The 20,085-nt window shown below is 35.9% G+C and overlaps 2 protein-coding genes across 4 annotated transcripts; one reads left to right on the top strand and one right to left on the bottom strand.

Annotated features, from left to right (window-relative positions):
- Positions 1 to 837: 837 nt before the first annotated feature.
- On the top strand, positions 838 to 14,824 carry LOC116254487 (bifunctional 3-dehydroquinate dehydratase/shikimate dehydrogenase, chloroplastic-like). 3 transcript variants are annotated; one of them, XM_031629902.2, is made up of 11 exons: positions 838 to 1,162; positions 1,736 to 1,841; positions 3,036 to 3,254; positions 4,356 to 4,714; positions 5,891 to 5,954; positions 6,395 to 6,503; positions 6,610 to 6,753; positions 7,079 to 7,227; positions 8,220 to 8,382; positions 8,468 to 8,551; positions 14,206 to 14,381. In XM_031629902.2, the coding sequence occupies exons 1-10, from the start codon at positions 963 to 965 to the stop codon at positions 8,506 to 8,508; spliced, it is 1,554 nt and encodes a 517-aa protein (XP_031485762.1). In that variant the 5' UTR covers positions 838 to 962; the 3' UTR covers positions 8,509 to 8,551; positions 14,206 to 14,381. The 3 variants fall into 3 exon arrangements, with proteins under 3 accessions (XP_031485762.1, XP_031485761.1, XP_031485763.1); XM_031629901.2 differs by lacking the exon at positions 14,206 to 14,381 and adding an exon at positions 14,687 to 14,824 and having other exon boundaries at positions 840 to 1,162; XM_031629903.2 differs by lacking the exon at positions 14,206 to 14,381 and adding an exon at positions 14,687 to 14,824 and having other exon boundaries at positions 842 to 1,162; positions 4,368 to 4,714.
- Positions 10,266 to 19,077, bottom strand: LOC116254486 (bifunctional 3-dehydroquinate dehydratase/shikimate dehydrogenase, chloroplastic-like). The gene is made up of 10 exons (XM_031629900.2): positions 18,730 to 19,077; positions 17,036 to 17,141; positions 14,743 to 14,961; positions 13,727 to 14,073; positions 12,158 to 12,221; positions 11,858 to 11,966; positions 11,635 to 11,778; positions 11,202 to 11,350; positions 10,783 to 10,945; positions 10,266 to 10,679 (listed from the first exon to the last, which is right to left on the bottom strand). The coding sequence occupies exons 1-10, from the start codon at positions 18,927 to 18,929 to the stop codon at positions 10,636 to 10,638; spliced, it is 1,545 nt and encodes a 514-aa protein (XP_031485760.1). The 5' UTR covers positions 18,930 to 19,077; the 3' UTR covers positions 10,266 to 10,635.
- Between the last annotated feature and the right edge of the window lie 1,008 nt (positions 19,078 to 20,085).

Genomic DNA, 20,085 nt, shown 5'->3' with positions numbered 1-20,085 from the left:
GTGGATTTGAGACTGTGAGTTTAAAATCTTCATATGCTTAAATTTCATCAACCTTTGCATCTTTTTAAACATCAACAGTGAAGTTTTGAAATCTTAAGATCTTAAAATAACCTCATGAGCTTTGACCAAAACGCCGCCGTCTAAATTAAACTCATATTCTGAACTTAACTGTGAAGTAATCATCTCAATATCTTTGAGTATGTGTGTCGAGCAGTTTAATAATATCTTTCAAGAACTTCAACTTCTTTTTCTATAATAATATACTTCAAGCTGAAGTCCTTATTTTATTACGGTTACTGAGAAAATCAGAAAAATGAGGACTTTGCAAAAAACATAAATATGTGCCCATTGTCTGCAATAACGTAAAAATATATGTTCTCTCGTGAAAAGGCTTACATGTCCTTACATATTCTTGGAAGAAACTGCAAGCGGTCTTTGACGGGGACGTCGGTTACTTGTTATTTTCTTTCCAAGAAAATTTCCTCTGTTTCAGTATTAAGCACCAGTTTCTCAACTACACCACATTGCGTTTGGTAAACGATCGCTTTCTGCCGCGTAAGTGTCAGCTCAGGTTTTTCTTGATTTATTCTGTTACGAGTTGCTTGAGAAACTATTGTTGTCGGGCATTTACAGCTTCTAATTGATTTCATTATGTTATTGTTCTGTGAATTGATCACTGCGATATGTATAATTTTTCAGATTTTACTGCAGGTTTCACAAGAAAAGTGTGCCTCGTATTGAAATTTGGGATTCGATGAATAATCTGAAACTGACAAATTTGTACTTTGTTGCTACTGTTTTAATGTTTCTGATCGAAAATGAGAAAAAAAAAAGAAAAAGGAAAAAGAGGTTGGTGAACTCAATAAGACGTAATCGACTCCAACTCTAGTTGCGAACTGGTTCTCTGTTTCGTTTAGAATAAAGAGTCGAGAAACAGAGGTTCCCCTCAGAGGGTGGTGACTATGGCACGGAACGCTACTCTTCTATGTGTGCCATTGCATGCGTCTTCTGTGGAGCAGACGCTATATCAGATCGATAAGGCCAAGGCTGGCGGTGCAGACCTCGTGGAGATCAGACTGGACCTTCTTGAAAACTTCCAGCCACACCAAGATTTGGAAATCCTACTAAAAGATAAAAAGCTTCCTGTCCTTGTTACATACAGGTATGAGTCACTGAACCTCTTCTGAAAATCATATACCATTTTGTTTACGTAAACCGTAGCAATAAGCCAGTGGTCCTCTCCCGAAAAACCTACATTGCTTCATTCATTTGAGCTCTTATTGTGATGGGTAGTTTGATTGCTGATGTATCTTTCACCAAGAACTTGATTTTTCCAAGAACTCCATCACCGGTCAGATAGAAATGATTGCATGAATATCCATGTCTAGGACGGCTTTCAAATAGAAAATGGCACATTCCATTTAAATCTACTGTCAAAATTTATAGACCATGCTAACCTTTTATACGTGTGGAGATTAACTCAGTTTCGGAGAATGGCTAGCATTCCTTTATTCTTTAACCATCTTTATAAGGAACACAGTGTAGCTATCTCTTTAAGAGTAGGCTATGGCTTTACAGAAGAAGTACGCAAAATTAATAAGATGAATAGTTGCATAAATAGAACGGGAGTTATTGCTGCTATGTTTTTTCCTTTTTTTGTCTCCTCTGCAATGGTTCAAGCTTTTTAGGATGGTTTCTCTCCTAAATTTTGGAACGTATTTTGTGTTGACTCCAGGCCTAAGTGGGAAGGCGGTCATTTTGAAGGCAGTGAATATGAAAGATTGGAGACCCTTCGTTTAGCCATGAACTTCGGTGCTGACTACGTGGATGTTGAGCTCGAGGTTCTTTCTCCCCCTCTTTGGCTGCATTAATATGTTCCAGATACTCTGGTTAGGGCATATCGGAACCAAACATGCTGACATTACTCTTAGTAATGTCCCAGGAAGGTTTATCTGAAAAGTTATTGGGAAATTTTTTGAAGTTTAAGGCTTGAGAAAAATATAAAGAACAATGAAACAAGTTATAAGTCTGGCAAACTTAAATAAGAAAAGCTATGAAGTAGGCTTTCCAAGTAATTTTCCTGCAAAAGTGTAACGTAGAAGAAATGTTAAAAGTACAAATCAAACGAACAAAAATATCATTCCTCAAAGTGATCAAGAAACAGATTTTTTGGTAATCTCAGGAAAAGTATTGGAGTATCTTGACAATATTGCAGTTTTTTATTTCTGTTGATCCTTTGAAAATATTGTGGTATTTTTGCTAGTTCTTATTGGCTGCATCTAACGTGGTTATACTTGCAAGATAGTTCAAAATGCCTGTGGTATAGAACATTATAGACTGATTCATTGAACTGCAAGACCTGGAATTCTTTTCCTTCAAGTTCCACCTGCCTTTGTTTGTTTAGCTCAGATGTCTAAGGAACTGGAATCCTATTCTCTTCACTTCTTTAATCAGATACGCTGATTAGTTAGACAAATTAAATTCACCTGTAGAAGAAGAAAAAATGGATATTGGAAAAACTTTGGTGTTGTGGCATCTTTATAATATGAATTGCTCGCTGTGGCAAAAATTTGGCACTGGAAATCTTTACTGAGTGCCTCATATAGGGGTTATGTTCAGAAGGCCTACTTAGTTTTCTATTGCTTTCATACGGTATAGGGAAGAATTTAGAAATGATGATTGCACCATTGGTGCTGGCATTATGGCTTCTTATAGGTCAGCACTCAGAAAGATCCCTTTCTGTTTTCCCAGTTGGCATATCAAGGAACATGAACATGTAGGTTATTATCTGATCCAATGCAATTATGTTCGACCCTGAACAAATATTGACCTAACTATACAGTTAGTTCTCTGGTGCAAACTCATGGTCGGATGTACACGGATTGGGGGATGTTGCACTTGGATACCAAATATCAGTAAAGAAGTGCTTCTTTTGCATATTTCTTTCTCTTTAACTTGTTGGAATATATCTTGGTGAGATATTCTGTTAAGGAATTGATATTCTCAATTAGCTGTCTCTGTATTTTTTTTTTCAGGCTGCTAATGACTTCATAAGTTCTGTATCTGGAAAGAAGCCTGAGAACTTGAAGGTCATTGTTTCATCACATAACTACCAAAGTACTCCTTCATTTGAGGACCTCAGGGTTCTAATTGCAAGGTTAGTTGCAACTGGAGCAGATATAGTGAAAATTGCTACAACAGCTATAGACATTAAAGATGTAGCACACATATTTCAAGCGATGATGCATTGTCAAGTAAGTACTTGTTTCACTGGTCTGAATACTTGATGAAATGTGATGGTGGATTGCCTGGTTTGAATTTTTTGTGAACTATAATACAAACATATAACCCTTGCCTCCACACATAAGAGTCTAGCTTCAAATTAAATTGGAATTGCTAATATACATTTTCATGTTCTGGCATTTTATAGTAAGTTTTGCACAGTCAAGTTAAATTGGAAAAGATCGTGATTTAGAAATTGACTGGCAGCGTTTCTTTCTTTACAAAATTATCCTAGTTTCATTCAAGCATAAAATTTTGGCTTGTTTATGGACTCAGTTAAACCGTTAAGGTCATGAAGAGGGACCAAGTGAAGATTATTCAGTTCTACAATTGCCCATATATATTTGTGTATTTGCATGTGCATGTGCATGTATATGCACTTCACTTTCTTGGCAATTTGATCAGATATGTGCCAATGGCCTAGTAGGAAAATAGAGATGATATAACTTCTCCGTTATTAATGAATCGTTGATAATTCTTCAACAATAAATGTATTTGTAGGCAAAGGAGATTTAGCTTTCCAAAGAAAAACCTTGTGAGAGGGTCTACTTCATAGAATGGTGGACGGACATCTCTTTCTCTCTCACTCTCTGACTCTCTCCCTGTGTGTGTGTGTGTGTGTGTGTGTGTGTGCATGGATGGATGAAGAGGACAGGATAAAGAGAAATTAACTCATGAAACATTCGATTATCATGACTTTTCTTTCTTTAGAAAAACATAAGATAGGTACTCATTTTCTGGGTTGTAGATTAAAAGACAACTGCAGGATGCATCAATGGACATCTCTATATGAAACAGCGCATGAGAGCTAATACATGAACCAAAGATTGAAAAGGAAAGAAGACTCTGAATATTATAGCACGAACATGACGAGGATAAACTCACAAATATCTTGATCTTCGGAAATACATCATGAGTATAAACTGGAAATAATCATGTTTTTTATTGGTAATGGGGAGCTCTTATATGTCAGTAATTTTAGCTTTTTAAAAGAATCTTTCTTGACATATGCTCATGAAGCTTGCATGTTGATGTAATGCATTAAAATTTTTCATATTAACAGCATCATGCAGCTTGTTCTTCAGATTCCAGTTATTGGATATGTCATGGGAGAGAAGGGACTAATTTCTCGATTGCTTTGCCCCAAGTTTGGAGGATACTTTACTTATGGCATTCTTGAAGCTAACAAACAATCTGCTCCTTGGGAACCCACGTTAAGAGATTTACTGGATTTGTACAATATAAGATGGGTTGGGCCTGATACTCAGGTATTCGGTGTTATTGGGAATCCAATAGGACATAGTAAAGGGCCGATTGTGTACAATACAACATTCAAGCATGTTGGATATAATGGAATATACGTGCACCTGTTGGTGGATGACCTCGCAGTCTTTCTCAATACATTTGCTGCACCAGACTTCCCAGCTTTCAGGTATGATTCTCTGGTAGCACATGGAGTAATTTTTTCCTCCCTAAATTTGCAACAATTTAAGTTCCTCCTTTTACAAACAACAATAGAAGTGCCTGCCAATTTGGTTAACTCTTTGGATCTTCTATCTTTCTTTGATATCTTTACAAAACACTGCCATTTGAAAAGATTCTTAAGGGCAATGTTATCTGTATCGATACGTATCGTATAGGTCGAAGAAACCTATATGATACGCGTTCGATACGCGATACGCGTGCGTATCATACGCGTATCGCCCGTATTGTGAGATACGGGGGCCGTATCGCACGACACGTGCGATACACCCCCGTATCGTAGGATACAAGAGTAAAATTAAAAAGGGGCCGTTTTTTGCGTGTTCTTTTAAAACCTACGCTCCTCTCTCTCTCTTTTCTTGTTTCTAAACACTACATATAGTCTAAACACTATATGTTTTGACTTTTGAACTTATGAATTGTGATGTAATCGAATTATCTTCGGCTGCTTATTATGTTATTTTGAATGTCTAATTTCTTATTTTGGAATGTGTTGTTCATACTTCATACTTCATTTACATGAATGTTCCTTTAAATACATTTTTCTTTATTTTTTCTGATTTTTGCTTGTTTTTTCTGATTTTTTTGGATTTTTTATGATTTTTTCTATTTTTATGAATTTCTAATATTTTTTAAAAATTAAAAAATTAATTTTACGATACGTTACGATACGTTACGATACGTAACAATACGGCGTATAGGTCGGCCCGACCGATACGTGATATGCTACGCCTTTGATAACATTGCTTAAGGGTTTTCCTTTTCTAATGTTATATATTTTTCCAAAAGTATTTTTAGTATCCGGCAAGGGCCACTAATGGGAAACCAATCTAAAAAAAGGTCACGTATAACAAGAAACACCTAACACATCAATTAAATGGTTTCTTATTGTTTTCAGAAAATGAAAGAAAAGAAAAGAAAAATTCCTAAAATAGATTTAATGTAGAAAAAAAACCTCAAACTGACTGTACAAAACGTCAAACCCTGCATTCACAATTTTTTCCACGAATTTCTGTAAAACAAAAAATCACTTATTTTCTCGTTCAACTCAAAGTTTGTGGAGTCTCATGAGGCTGATCTTTTTCTTCTCTTAGGTACTAATGTGTCCTTCTTGTATAACATGCAGTTGCGGCATCCCTCATAAAGAAGCTGCAGTTCTATGCTGTGATGAAGTTGAACCAGTTGCAAAGGTACTATTGGCAATAGTCTTGTCAACCAAATTTTGTTAAGAAACCAATAGCATTAAAGCAACATGTTGCAAGCTGTCCTTTGTGAAGTTTGATAACTGCATCAGCATTAGGAATGTGAACAGATCGAGCTCAGATAGGATGCAGAAATTACCACATCTGACTTGTCAAAGATTACCAATTCATCTTGAATTTAATCTGAATATGCCAAATATGAGGCTATATTTTCACTTGAAACTGGACTTGGATATCTGTTAGAATTGAATATCCATTACGTTCAGTAAGAAAAACATAAAAAAGTTAAAAATTCAAGTTCAGTTTGCTAATCTAATTTGAATTTCCTTAGAGGATCCAACTAATCGGATCTGGATCTGATAGCAGATGATGATATCCCAACCAATTACTTCTAATCAGTTTGATATGTATACTTTTGGAATTTCCAGTGCATTGGAGCTGTGAACACAATTGTCAGGCGACCGAGAGACGGAAAGTTGATCGGATACAATACAGATTATTATGCTGCCATATCTGCCATTGAAGATGGACTTAGAGGTTTTCATGTTGATTATAAACTGTCGTTTATAAAGAAAAGAATATCACCTAGGAAAGTATAGCCATTTTTGTTGGTTTATGTTGAATATTCCATTCTGGATGGCAGGTTCAACTGCTAAGTGCAACATAGTCAACTCACCTCTTGAGGGTAAACTACTTGTTGTTATTGGAGCTGGAGGGGCTGGTAAAGCACTTGCTTATGGTGCCAAAGTAAAAGGAGCAAGAGTTGTCATAACCGATCTAATTTCTGGTAAAAGATCTTTTTTGGCCTAACTGGTGGAACATACTAAAAGTTTGCCTACATGCATTTAACAGATTTACAAGCTGAATTAGTTGAAAAGCATATGATTTGTTGTTTGTAGTATAAGTTGATTTCTTGACAAATCAATTTTGCCACAATATCTAGTTCCACATATTGGCTAGGCAGGTCAACTCAAGGCACTCAAGAGGCCACCGAGAGCTTGATGTCTAGGGTGTTGGTTTTTGCTCCATATTGGTTATTTGCTGGCTGTTCCTTTTGTTTCTTTCCTATCTGTCTTTCACTAGACTGATCGTAATTTTTTTTCTTTTATGAGATCGAGCAAAAAATTTTGCCAGTTCAGTTGGTGCTGATAACATAACCATGGCTGAACTGGAGGATTTTCATCCAGAAGAGGGCATGATCCTTGCAAATGCTACTCCAGTTGGAATGCAGCCAAATATACAGGAGACGCCAATACCTAAGGTTTGGCATGTTCAATAGATCAGTAGGCACACTGTAATATATGAATATTCTTTTTTCCATGCATGTCCATGTCTTGGTCATAGCTATAATGAACCTTTCAAGAACCATTCTGAATTCTTAAGCGCATGACACATTGTTATGGACTATGATACTCAGTGTCGTAAAATGTGTATCATAACACATATTGGTCGAGTCCAAGATAAGGTATGTACTATGACATAGACTGTAAAACTTGCAAATTTTGTTAAAGAAACATGTATAAATAAAAAAAAATCCACAAAGAGTTCTGGAAAAGACATATTAGATTAGAAAATTCCATTAACTTCAAGATTAAACTACAATTTCACATTCAAATGGAAAATTGCTTAAAAACATTGAATGTACAATAATAAAATGTATATAATACAAGCAGCATACACATCTTCATCAGAAATAACTAAAATTAACAACTAAAATTACTCTTAATCCTTAAATGGACATGAAATCAATAATCTTTAGTGTGTAAACTTACTCCTCGAAAGTTGAAACTATGAAGTATGAACAACTTAAATCGTGTAAAACATCAACCTTTTCTTTTCTTTCATAAATGCCCAATTTTCGTGCATGACATCAGCTTTAAGTTTTACTTTTTTCACTTTAAGAATAGCTCTTGAGACAATAGATATTCATCTTTAAGGAATTTATGTAAATTCAAGTTTCTTTGTCATCTTTTTGTGTTTTGAAGATATAACATAATATACATGAAGATCCTGCATCATATTGTAAGATAAAAAAACAAGGTGCATCATATGTTGTACAAGATGCTGTATTATCAGAACCCTGAAACTTGTTTCAGGGCATACTGTATTTGCTTCCCTATAGTTATGATATATACCTTATATATCATAAGGTACATTCCAATACTTGATGATATTCCATTCTGTCCGTGCTTAAGCATAGTTTTGTTCCTTGGAAAAGTGGAAACTGACATGTATGTATGGGTGCATTGCCAGCATGCTCTGAGATACTATGCTCTTGTTTTTGATGCGGTATATACTCCCAGAAACACCAGATTACTGCGTGAAGCAGAGGAATCAGGAGCTGTTCCAGTTAGTGGCATGGAGATGTTCGTTAGACAGGCAAGGGGACAGTTCAAACACTTCACTGGTTTACCTGGTATAGGTTTAGTTTTTTTACTTAAAATTGTGGATTTGAATGCTTATTTTCAAAAGTTTGATCTGTCTCATTTTATACATTGCAGCACCTGAGAATCTGATGCGCAATATCCTGACTAAAATTTAGGATTCTACAAGCTTTTGGACTGCATCATCCCCACCTATAAAAGGTAGTATGTCTCTTATTTGACCAATATTATCTGTTTGATCTAGAGACTCTCTTCTTATTGTTATGGTGTACGTTTTAAAATTTGGCACTATATTGATCTCTCATAGTTCACATGGTGGGTTTGGTGCTTTATTTGTCAAGAAAGCTTTAATATTTTATTGTTGCCATATTTTGATATTTTTCTGAATTCACTTCAGAATGCCATAGATGATGTTTTCTCATCTGTCAAGCACATATCCTGTTAAACTGTTATATTTGTATATGGTTTTAGTGTACTCCAAGTTAGAATAAAGTAAGAGAAAAGAATAAAACACAAATCCTGTGCAAAGGTTGTTGAGAGAATAAGCTCAGAAACCACAATTCATATGCAAGAGTAAGGGGCCTCTTACATGAACTACAAATTTGAAAAGAAAGGACTTTAAAATCCCCAGTGGATAAGTAGTTTCTTAAGGTCTATTTGCACAAGAGCAGGGGTCTTCTTACATGGACTGCCCATTCTTTTTATTTTTTCCTTCAAATTGTGGTATTATATCGTGATCCCCTAAAGAAGGTAATGATATTCTTTCTCTTTTCTTTCTTCTCCTCTTCCTTGCTTCTTCTACTCTCATTCTTCCTCTACTTCTGCTCCATTACCTTGATTACTAATTTACTATGCAACCGGATCTACTCAAAATCAGTGCTCCTGGTTGTTATGAATTCAGGTTGCTGTTTTGTCTGCTTGTTGCTTCTTTGATTCTTATTATATTCTTTTCCCTTAATTGCTACTTGATCAGACCTACTCCTATCTGATGTCAGGTTAGTGTTGATATAAGTTGCTGTTTTGTTTGCTCATCAGATAAACTGATGTGTTTGACTCATTTTCTCAAATATCATTTTTGGGTATAAAACAATGAAGTTTTTCTCAGGTATAATATGACAAAGCTTTTTTTCTAGGGAAAATCTTGACAAATTTTACAAAAGTTAAAAAACTAAAATAAAATGGGAAAATATAAATCTGGTAACTAAAAAAATGTGAAGATAAAAAAAACACCAAAAAGGGGAAAAAATGAAAAAAACAAGAAAACACAAATAAAGCACTTTTTTTTTGTTTTTTCGCTTAAAAAAACATATTTTCTTCCTTTTTTTGCTGACTTGTTTTTTTTTTTTTTCGTTTTTTCAAATAAAACACATTTTATGTGGCACTGGTTTGACTCTGTTCTTTTCTTCTTCAATTTATTCTAACCTATGCAAGTCACAAAGTTATATGTGTGCACAGAGATAGATAGATAGATAGATAGAGAGAGAGAGAGAGATGCCAAACTAACCAGGATTTATGATGAAAGCAAAGAAAGCTGGAAAATGATTTTCAAATACCCTTCTGACTTAGATGCTTAAGATGCATCATGAATAAGATAGTCAGCTGATAAAGAAATGAGAAATGACCACCAAGGATAATACCATCATTGTGTATTCTGCCATATAATAGCAAGGCATGAGAATTTGGCTTTCATAGCTAAGTGGGTGGCTCTGGTGATACACACATGGTACACATTTCAGATGCCTTGGGGCTCAATTGGGTGGGGCCTCAAAATCATGTGTTATCACTGTTCCTATGAATAAATAATGCATTGATGCTACATGCACTAAACCATTTGAGAAGTTTCCTTTTTCAGATTTTGGCAACCAAATCATAGTTGCATTTCAACAGTGAAATTGTTCAAAATGAGAAATAGACATGAGAAAAAGGCAGTCATGGTTTCAGTGTGGCGAGCTTACAGGGGTTTGTGTAGATCAGTTCACATTAGAAAATGGAAAATACCTATGTAGCTGGCTCTGTATACATTATCCTTTCTGAGGACTGTGCAGAACAATTCACATTGGAAAATGGAAAGAACTTACCTAGCTGGCTCTATTGGTTGACATTGTATGCCTTCTTTCTGCTTTTGTGCTCTCACCTAAATCCATCAGACAGTTCATAATCATAGGAGAAGTACTAAACCCAGCTTTTGGATGGTTGCTAGATAAAAAATTGCATAAAGCCAGAAATATATGCTGTTAAAGAAGAGATTGATTTTATTGTCCGATATGGAAGTATAGTCTCAACTTCTAGATCTTATTTAGAACTGCCTCACGCATTACTTCCTCAGGTGCTGCAGCAACACATTTGAAATTCATCAACTTTATGATTTAGGCCCAAAAAACAGATGAACAACAATAAAAAAGTAGAAGCTGAAAATGGACACCACCCATTACCAGGTAGGCCAGTGAAGTGTTGAAATTGTCCCTTCGCCTGTCTAATGAACATTTCCACACCACTAACTGGGATAGCTCCTGAGGCCTCTGCTTCTTGCATTAGTCTTGTAACTTTGGGGGTGTAGACGGCATCAAAAACAATAGCATAATATCTCAAAGCATGCTGCAATGCATCCAAATATATAGGTGTCAGGCTTCAGTTGTTGGAAGTCAAAGAGAAGGACAAATCCATGATTCCAAGAATGGACCTTCATAGGCATTAGCATCATAATTCATATAATTATAGTTCATAGACGTAACTTACAACCAAATTGAAGCAGTTGGATAAAAAGAAGTCGGGCACAAGCTATCTACATGTACACTAAAAAATAAAGTTCCAATGCCGCATATATATCCATTAGGCATTAGATATAGCAAACCTTTGGTATTGGTGTCTCCTCTATCTGTGGCTGCATTCCAACAGAAGTAGCATTTGCAAGGATCATGCCTTTCTCTGGGTGGAAGTTCGCCAGTTCAGCATAAGTTAAAGCAGCACCACCAACTAACTCAGCAAGGTCTTTAGCTCGTTCTTGCATCAAACAGAGAAGATTATGGTAGTGATTGTTCTAGTCTCAAAGAAATCGAGAACAACCACCCCCCACCCCCCCCCCCCCCCCCCCCCAACACACACAAAAATAAATAAATAAATAAAAATCCAAGAACTTTAAACTATAGTTTCTAAGAGTCCTAAATTTTGTTCAAGACATTTACCACATATTCACAGAAAAAGCTTGAATACTCTTCAAGTGGTTCAGATTTGTCTTATAATGCACACATATGGGAAGCCTTGAGGTGTAAAAGAGAAAAATTTACCAAAGGTCCTATTGGCTATGACAACTCTTGCTCCTTTTACTTTTGCACCATAAGCAAGTGCTTTCCCAGCCCCACCAGCACCAATGACAACGAACAGTTTACCTTCAAGAGGTGAATTGGCTGTATTGCTGCTAGTAGTCGTACCTGTTGTGTAGAGTGATTACATCAATCAAGAAAACATGTCATCCTTTTGCAGATGTTAGATGATAATCCTGATACAGACCTCTAAGTGCATCTTCAATGGCAGATATGGCAGCATAGTAGTCAGTGTTATATCCCATCAACTTTTGACCAAATGGCTGGCTGACAATAGTATTCACAGCTCCAATGCTCTAATGGAATTCCGAGGAAAAAAAAAAGAAAAAGAAAAGAAAAGGCAGTTGTGCGGTTATGCAACTTAGAAAAAGGCTGCAGGGAATTGCAGCATAATATGGCCACTGAAAGAGAAACATAATAAGGTCAATAGTGTCTTCTGTTTCTTAGGTATATAGACTAAAATTGATTCTATGTATTGCAGTAGTACCCTTGCAATTGGGTCAACTTCATCACAGCATACTACTGCAGCCTCCTTGTGAGGGATACCACAACTGCATAACAAATTACAATCAGGTTAGTAAGTAAAAAAGAAAAAGAAAAAGATCGGTTACATAAAGAATGACAATCATCATTTTGATTTAGAGAGAACTGAAAAAAGAAACAAAGGAAACCATGTTTAGGATGGTGTGCTCCACTCAAAATGTGCTTAGAACAACATTACCACCAATACCAAATTCTGAGAAAAAGAAAAAACAACATAAACCTCCTGCGTGGTGCTTTTATGTCCACTGAATCACCAATAAACTTTTAATGTTAGAAAACTAAACGCAGTTCTCATAGAATTCATTTGGGCAATTTGCTTATTACTTATTAGCATTTCCTGCAATCTATGTTGTTAAAAAATGCACCAGGCATGCGCCCAGGCTTGCCTAGTTTCATAGGCTTGACTGGTTGCTTAGTCTGGCTGTTCTTATTTGACTTGCCATTTGGAAGGACTAGGCTGTCACCTAGGGCACCTTTCACTCAACAGCCTAGAGTTCTTTTCTTTTTCCTTTCCACTGCTCTTTGAAGCAGATTTTTTTTTCTTTTTCTTCTTTTCCTTTTGTCAACTGCATACCTTTTTTTTTTCTTCTTTGGCTTTAATGTTGATTTTCTGTTCCTCATTCTTTTTTACATTGCAAGTGCTCAAATTATAAGTACATTTGCTTAAGGATGTATACGTGTATGTATGTTGTTTTAGGTTTTTAACTGCTTTACACATACACACATTAGTAAAAAGGAAAAAGCATTATCTATATATATATATATTTTACTTTTTGTTGTATTAGAATTACAATGGAAAACAGTTTTATCTTTTATGAGAGGCAGTGCTAACACGGATGTTGCGGATTTGTTTTTTCACTTCTTACTTTTTCAGGAAACAAAGATTAGTAATTTTAGGCTTTAGTTTAGGGCCTTTAGGCTTTTAAAGTCTAGAAATTAGACAGAGATTTAATAGTTTGCATTAGGAAATTAAAAATTTTGCATGCTCTGTGACATTCCAAAGAAGTGTTTTAAATTATGGACTCTCTCTTTTTATGCTATCTGACATTTAAATTTCAATTGTTAAACTTCGTTACATTTGCTCTTTTGAACACTTAATTTTGCTTATTGTCATGTTACGAAATGTTGAATGTGAGTGGACTGCTATTGTGCATTTTAATATTTTGTTGCTATAAATTGAAAATTATAGGTTTGAGAAATGTTTCAGTTTTGCTGTTAATTTAAAAAAGTAATATTGCATTTTGTTGGATAATTTTTCTTTTATATCGCTTAATATGATAAGTCCTGGCTAGGCTCTAAGTTTAGCTCACTGCTTAGGCTTCGTCTAGCACTTTTAAGTTTAACAACTAGCCCCCTACACTATAGGGAGCTCGAGAACTAGACAGAGTTATCAGAGAATTCATTTGGCAAGTCTACTAATTGTCATGTTCTGCAATGGCCACACTGTCTTCCACCTAAAAATCAAAAGATTCAGGCGAGAAGAATATTCCAATATATCATCAGAAAGCTGTACCTGAAAGCAGGAAAGTCTGGTGAAGCATATGTGTCAAGGAAGCGAGCAAGGTCATCCACCAATAGATGCACATAGATGCCATTATATCCAACATGCTTGAATGTTGCATTGTACATAGTTGGCCCTTTACTATGTCCAATAGGCTTTCCAATAACACCAAAGACTTTAGTGTCAGGCGTAACCTGCCTTATGTTGTACAAATCTAGCAAATCTCTTAATGTGGGTTCCCAAGGCGCAGATTGCTTGCTAGATTCAAGGGCCCCATAAGTAAGGTACCCACCATATTTGGGGCTCAACAATCTAGAAATCAGTCCCCTCTCTCCCATGACCCATCCAATAACTGGAACCTGGAAAAGAACAGTACGTCATGTTTGTTAGTTGAAAAATTTTCAAGGCATGATCTGATAATGCAAGCATAGTGTTATCAATATTGGTACCTATTAGCCTATACAGGACAATTATTCGCTGCAATGATGCAGGAGCCGATGCAAGGACCCTTAACTATGTCACATGGATACTTCACCCCTATTATCATGACTGGAGGTGTGGATACAGGACATGGCAGACTCATCCTTTGAACCTTTTTGTACAATTTTGATATCTTTTGTTTAGTAATCTATGTTTTCTTATTATAAATAATGAATATGTGTTTGATATATATATATATATATATATATATATATATATATATATATGTATGTATGTATGTATGTATAGGCAGACACACAAACACACACACACCTATACACATGGCTGTATCCATGCACCCAAATTTTGAAGCTGTTATGCACTTGTGTCCGCACCCATATCTGTACTCATACCCACACCCATGTGACATATACTGGCTGCTATGATGCCAATTTGGGTCACATCAGCCTCTCTCCATGAATATAAATGGATTAACATTTAAATAAAACTTTCTTATTTACTTGCAATCTGAAAAGACTTTCTTCGTTTTAGGGATGAAGATTGTTGCAGTTTCTGAAATAAAGACCAAAATAAGATATTCAAGTTACCTGGCAGTTTACGATTACTCGAAAAACTCGAGCTACATCTGTAATATCTACAGCTGTTGTGGCAATCTTCACTATGTCCGCTCCAGTTGCATGTAGTTTTGCAGCTAGATCTGTGAGTTCCTCAACAGAAGGAGTACTTTGATAGTTGTGTGATGAAACAATAATCTTGAAGTTCTCAGGCTTCTTTCCAGATATGGAGCTAATAAAGTCATTGGCAGCCTACCAATCCACAAAAGGTTAGAGTTAACCATGGGATTTTGATTTAATATACAATGCATATGACGGTTACACATGTCACACTGGATCTTACTGAACATGAAATACAACTAATCTGAATTCAAAAAGATCCGATAATCCAGAACAAATTCAATTCCCGCAGTTTGTGATATTACTGAATCCAAAGAAAAAGTGCCCAAAAACAAATTGGACAAAATAGCAGAAATCATACATTTTATATGTAAAAATTACGTTTTGAGCTGATCTTAGTTCAGACTTAAACTAAATCTAATCAAAGAAAAAACTATTTTGAAGTCAATCCAACTATGAATGAAATGTGACTTATCAAATCCCAGGGCTAACCTGAGTCGTGCTTGGTTTCTACTTCAATGACCAAATGTACAAAACCAATCATTTAAGGCCCATTTCTTCCATCAGTTAAGAAGGGAATCCATTTTCTTTGCACTAAAGTGGGTGAGAAAAATTGTCCTCCTCTGGCTCAATTTTTTCTCAACCTCTTCTTTTGATGTTTGTTTCATTTAGTGGTGGGAAAATTTAACTTTTTTTTTTTCAACTTTGCAATTCTCTGTCAATTTAGTCCAAAAGAAGCAAGCCTTTAATGAAATAACTTTCTTACCTTTCTCATAATTTCTAGAAAAGGTCCCTACATTTTTGTATCTTCAGATATCATGCCTCACTTTTAGGACTAGTTTTTAGCAGTTAGAAGCTTAGGGCATTATGTCGCTAACACGGGAAGCTATGTTCCCATGGTGTATCCAAAGCGTATTTTTTGTCATTTATGAAAGAATGTTTCCTCCATTTCACTTTTGCCCTTATCAGGGAGGGGGTTTTCATTTTAGCGGTAAAGACATTTTGGTCTTTTCCAGTCCCTAACACACCGTCCTGTGGTAGGGGCCATAACATATAAACTGGTCTGGTAGACCGTTGTCCCGCAAGCATAATAAAAAAAGTAAAATAAGTTGAATGAAAAGTAAGGAGTAAAATTTGAAAATATGAAAACACCTTGTCAGCTGATTGGGAAATTTCCGTTTCCAGGCTTACGTTTTGCCTATAACTTTAGAAAAGGGACCATTCTTTGCAAATTTTTTGAGTATAAGATACACTTTCTATAGAAACTGTCCAATAAGGATCTGAACTTTTCATTTCTCAAGGTATCCACTTCGACTCCTTCTTCGACATTCTCTATAAGAAAGGAGCCCCTTACTCGAAAAATCAGAAAAGGCAACCTCTTTTTGAAGTTTGAAGTTATGGGTAGAAATCTCTCTCTCTCTCTCTCTCTCTCTTAAAAACCAATCACTAAATTATGGTACAACGGTAGTTAAGTGGTTTTAAAGATGCTTTATGGTCCTTTTTAATAGTGGATGCTTAAATATCCAATTGCACGACAAGAGAGAGAAAATGCTCTTCCTTACACAAACAGCTAGCCGAGCAAATCGCTTTGCTGGCCTGAGCTGTGTGTGTAAGGACACTCCATTGCTGCTCCTCCACCAAGGGCAGCCGCTGCTGTGTGTGTAATAATTTCTAGTATTCCAGAAAATTATTAGTCCGGACCTCAACAATGACAAATTTTTATTACAAAAACAGCAAAAGCACCATATCCATACAAAATTCACAAATTTTTATTACAATTTCCTCCACAAAATTTTGAAGTATTAGATCTTACAAGTGGAGGTAGAGAAAAAAAGATTAATTATCTGAATCTTGATGTACAAGTAACAAAATGAAAAGAAAAAACGGAATAAATAACAGGGTTTTTGGAAGATTAACAAGCTAATTTCGGCTGTTTAGAAGTCATTAAGTCATGTTAAAATCTAAAAAGCGACTTCACTTCCCTTACGTTCATGTGTACGGCAATGGCATTATCCATGCTCAAAAATACCACATGTCAACCTTTTGCGCTGCAAAAGGAAACATCAATATGCAAATAGTGCATAGCAGGGTACTCACCTCGAAACACCATAAAACAGTTCTTATCTAAACAGCTAGAAGTCTGCCAACCTGACCTTGAAATTCCAAGAAAAAAAATCCAAAAATTTAAATCAAGAAAAAAGATAACCTGGAGCTCCACATCCACGTAGTCAACACCTAAATCCATAGCTAAGCGAAGTGCCTTCAGTCTTTCATGTTCATTGCCCTCGTAATTACCACCTTCCCATTTAGGCCTGAAATTAGAACAAATTAGATTGAAAACTCAATAATCAAGTAAAAATTAACAAATTTAAGAGTGTTTAAGGCCGAAACCTTTTTGAAAATATAAATGCAAAAAAAAAAAAAAAGATGAAGACTAATATTTATTTGTTGTAACTATTGTTTGATTCTCGTCTTAAAAAGAAAATTGCCACAATAAATTGAAAACCGGCCTAAATCAAGTCTCGATCATCTACCATTTTGTGTCTGGTGTTGTTCTTGACGGTCGACCCTAACAGTGGTTCGATTCGAACTCACTCGGTTAAACTCAACTTGAACCCGACTCATTTATTCAACTGGTTGAGTTCAAGTTTAAATTAAAAACTCGAATTTGTAGACGAGTCGAATTCAAGTTACACAAACCGGACTCCATTAAATTCGAGTAAGTTTATGTATTATTCGAGACGGTGTTCAGCAAGTCGAGTCAACTCGACTGTTAGCTTGCTATCGAGCAAAAGTATTATTGGCTCTAGTTGAAGTTCCAACTTGCAAAGTTGAGCCTAGTTTAGTTTTAATTCACTAGCTTAAATGAATTGAGCTTAGTCTATGGAGTCGAGCCGGTTGTGACTTGTAAAGCTCATTAAAGTTATGTATTGGAGCTTAACCAGAGCCGAACACCCAAAAGGCTCTCTGGACTGTGCCTTGGAAGAGGTCCTGGCCATTAAAAAAAAATTAATTTCAAAATGTCAACGTTTCCACATATTTTTCATATTTACTGTTTTTTTTGTCTGAAAATAAATAATTAAGGTGATTTTTTTTTCAGCAAAACATCGAATGTAGGTGAATTGATCCATTTGGAAAAATTTAAACAAAAATATAAAGAATAATAACAAAAGATTGGAAGCGATCTGCCCCATCGATCGTAACACGTAAGAAGAGAAATTTATATTCGCTTGATCATGATGTAAGCTGACAAGTATATAATAGCTTTTAATGGCATTGCTCAAGGTTACTGCCACCACGTTCAAAGTAATCTACCCAATACAAAGATCAGACAATGTTTTTTATCAAAATGCTATATATATATATATATATATATATATATATATATACTTCTGTCGTCAGATGGTTATTATTTTATTACCTTTATACTTGGGTTGGGGCAGATTGAAGGAGAGAATGATATCTTGGTAATTATTAAAAATAAATGTTTTTCATATTATTTTTATTTTTTAATTTTGACTTCACATTCATTAACCATACTATACTAGTGCACGAGAAATTGTGCACTGCATAATACAACGCCAGCTATGATTGTCCTCCAGAGTACAACGCCAGCTATGATTGTCCTCCAGACACAAGCATGTCCCCTTGCCGACCAATCCATTGCTCCAAGCCGCTCTAGCGGCCGAGCTAGCAGTTGTCGGAACTAACCTCACAAAAATCTTTTATATTTTCGTAAACGATTTACTCACTGATATATATCAAGAAAAATTTTAAATTAGTGCTCCTCAACTTAAAATTCTTAGCTATGCTATCAAGCAGCTCCGGCCGGAAAAGGAAAAGAAGAAAGAGGAAGGAAAATGGTCGGAGATTTCGCCGGAAAGAACTGGTGGCTCGTACCTATAAGTAACGAGAACTGGGAGTTTTCTTCCCTTCAGCAGGACTTCAAGATCTTGGTGTGGCTGAAAGTTGCGAAGATGGTCCAGTCTGATCTCCACGAGGTCCGCGCCGGCAGCCACGGCTTCGTCGATCTGGTGCAACATCTTCTCCACAGAAGATGCAGATAGTGGAGCACAGAGAAGAGTGGCTTTCTCCGCCATTGCTCTCAAAAAGATCAACCTCTTTCTTTCTTTCTCCACTGAATCAAAGAGAAGCTAAGAGATCGTCCTACACTCTCAAGAGAAACTCCTTGCTTCTTTCTATGGTGAATCAAGGAGAAAGGATGCCACTAGAATTGGCACAACTTACTGCATTAAATGGCAAAACTTAAGGCTCTTTCACGGGAATATTTCAAAATACATTAGAAAAATAGGGAAATTTCACGGAAAGCAGGCCTAGCTTTTTTATATTGAGAAGGACACGCCTAAGTTTTTTGTTGGTCAGCCACAAAGATCTATAAAAGTATCTTCGCGCGCGTATACATTTTCTGAATGTTGGATGACCAATTAAATACCATATGCACCCATTTGCAATATGGTGAGCTACCAAATATGACTTTATGAATAATAATTTTGTAGGAGTGAACTCGTCAATTTAGTTATATAACGATTAATTTGAACTTTATAGTAATTTTATCTTGGACACTTAAAAGTCTTAGAATTGAAATAGCCGCTCGGTTCACCTACCAGCTGCCACAGTGTTTAGTTAAAATTTGTTTAAAGGATTCTTTTGAACGGGTGAAGATCCGACTGTCTGCTACTGAATGGGTGAAGCTTTGACTGTCTGCTACTACTAGTGCTCTGACTACACAAAATTGAGCTCGAACTCGACTCATTTAATTTATTTAACTCATTTAACTCGTATAAGCATCAACTCGTTAACTAGTGTAAGTGTTGAACTCATGTAACTTTTGGAAAATTGCTTTTGCCTTAAAAGTTAAAACCAATGATTCGGTGAATCGGTTTTGGCAATATTATATAGACTATCGGTTTACGAGCCGAGTATAAACAAGTCGAGTTCCTGAACAAACTCGACTCATTTGTTGTTTCGAGTATCTTTGTAAGCTCGAACTCGGCTCATTTGTAAACAAGTCAGGCACGAGCCAAGTTTTTTTTTAGTGAGTGACTGGCTCGTTGTGCAGCCCTAATTCCCAGTATCCATTTGGTAGGCATGTTCACTAAAACATGCAAACAAGGGTGAATCTGGATTTTTTTCTTGTGGGTTGTTGGGGGTGGGTAGTATGCTAAAAAAAATTTATGAAAACTTTCATTTAGGTCCCCAGTATATTTTTCAAAAAATTTTAGGGGCAAAATTAAT

The sequence above is a fragment of the Nymphaea colorata genome, chromosome 5 (assembly GCF_008831285.2).
Source record: "Nymphaea colorata isolate Beijing-Zhang1983 chromosome 5, ASM883128v2, whole genome shotgun sequence".
Classification (NCBI taxonomy): Eukaryota; Viridiplantae; Streptophyta; class Magnoliopsida; order Nymphaeales; family Nymphaeaceae; genus Nymphaea; species Nymphaea colorata.
Note: the sequence above shows the minus strand (reverse complement) of the source record. Positions and strands in the feature narration are given on the sequence as shown.

Bases quoted from the DNA above. Each gene is read 5' to 3' on its own strand.
- LOC116254487 (XM_031629901.2), top strand. From the start codon at position 963: ATGGCACGGAACGCTACTCTTCTATGTGTGCCATTGCATGCGTCTTCT. The intron at 1,163-1,735 runs GTATGAGTCACT...TGTTGACTCCAG, and splicing joins CCTGTCCTTGTTACATACAG to GCCTAAGTGGGAAGGCGGTC. The intron at 6,504-6,609 runs GTTTTCATGTTG...TCTGGATGGCAG, and splicing joins CATTGAAGATGGACTTAGAG to GTTCAACTGCTAAGTGCAAC.
- LOC116254486 (XM_031629900.2), bottom strand. From the start codon at position 18,929: ATGGCGGAGAAAGCCACTCTTCTCTGTGCTCCACTATCTGCATCTTCT. The intron at 11,967-12,157 runs GTACTACTGCAA...GAATTCCATTAG, and splicing joins AAGTTGACCCAATTGCAAGG to AGCATTGGAGCTGTGAATAC. The intron at 10,680-10,782 runs GTAATGGGTGGT...GTGTTGCTGCAG, and splicing joins ACACTTCACTGGCCTACCTG to CACCTGAGGAAGTAATGCGT.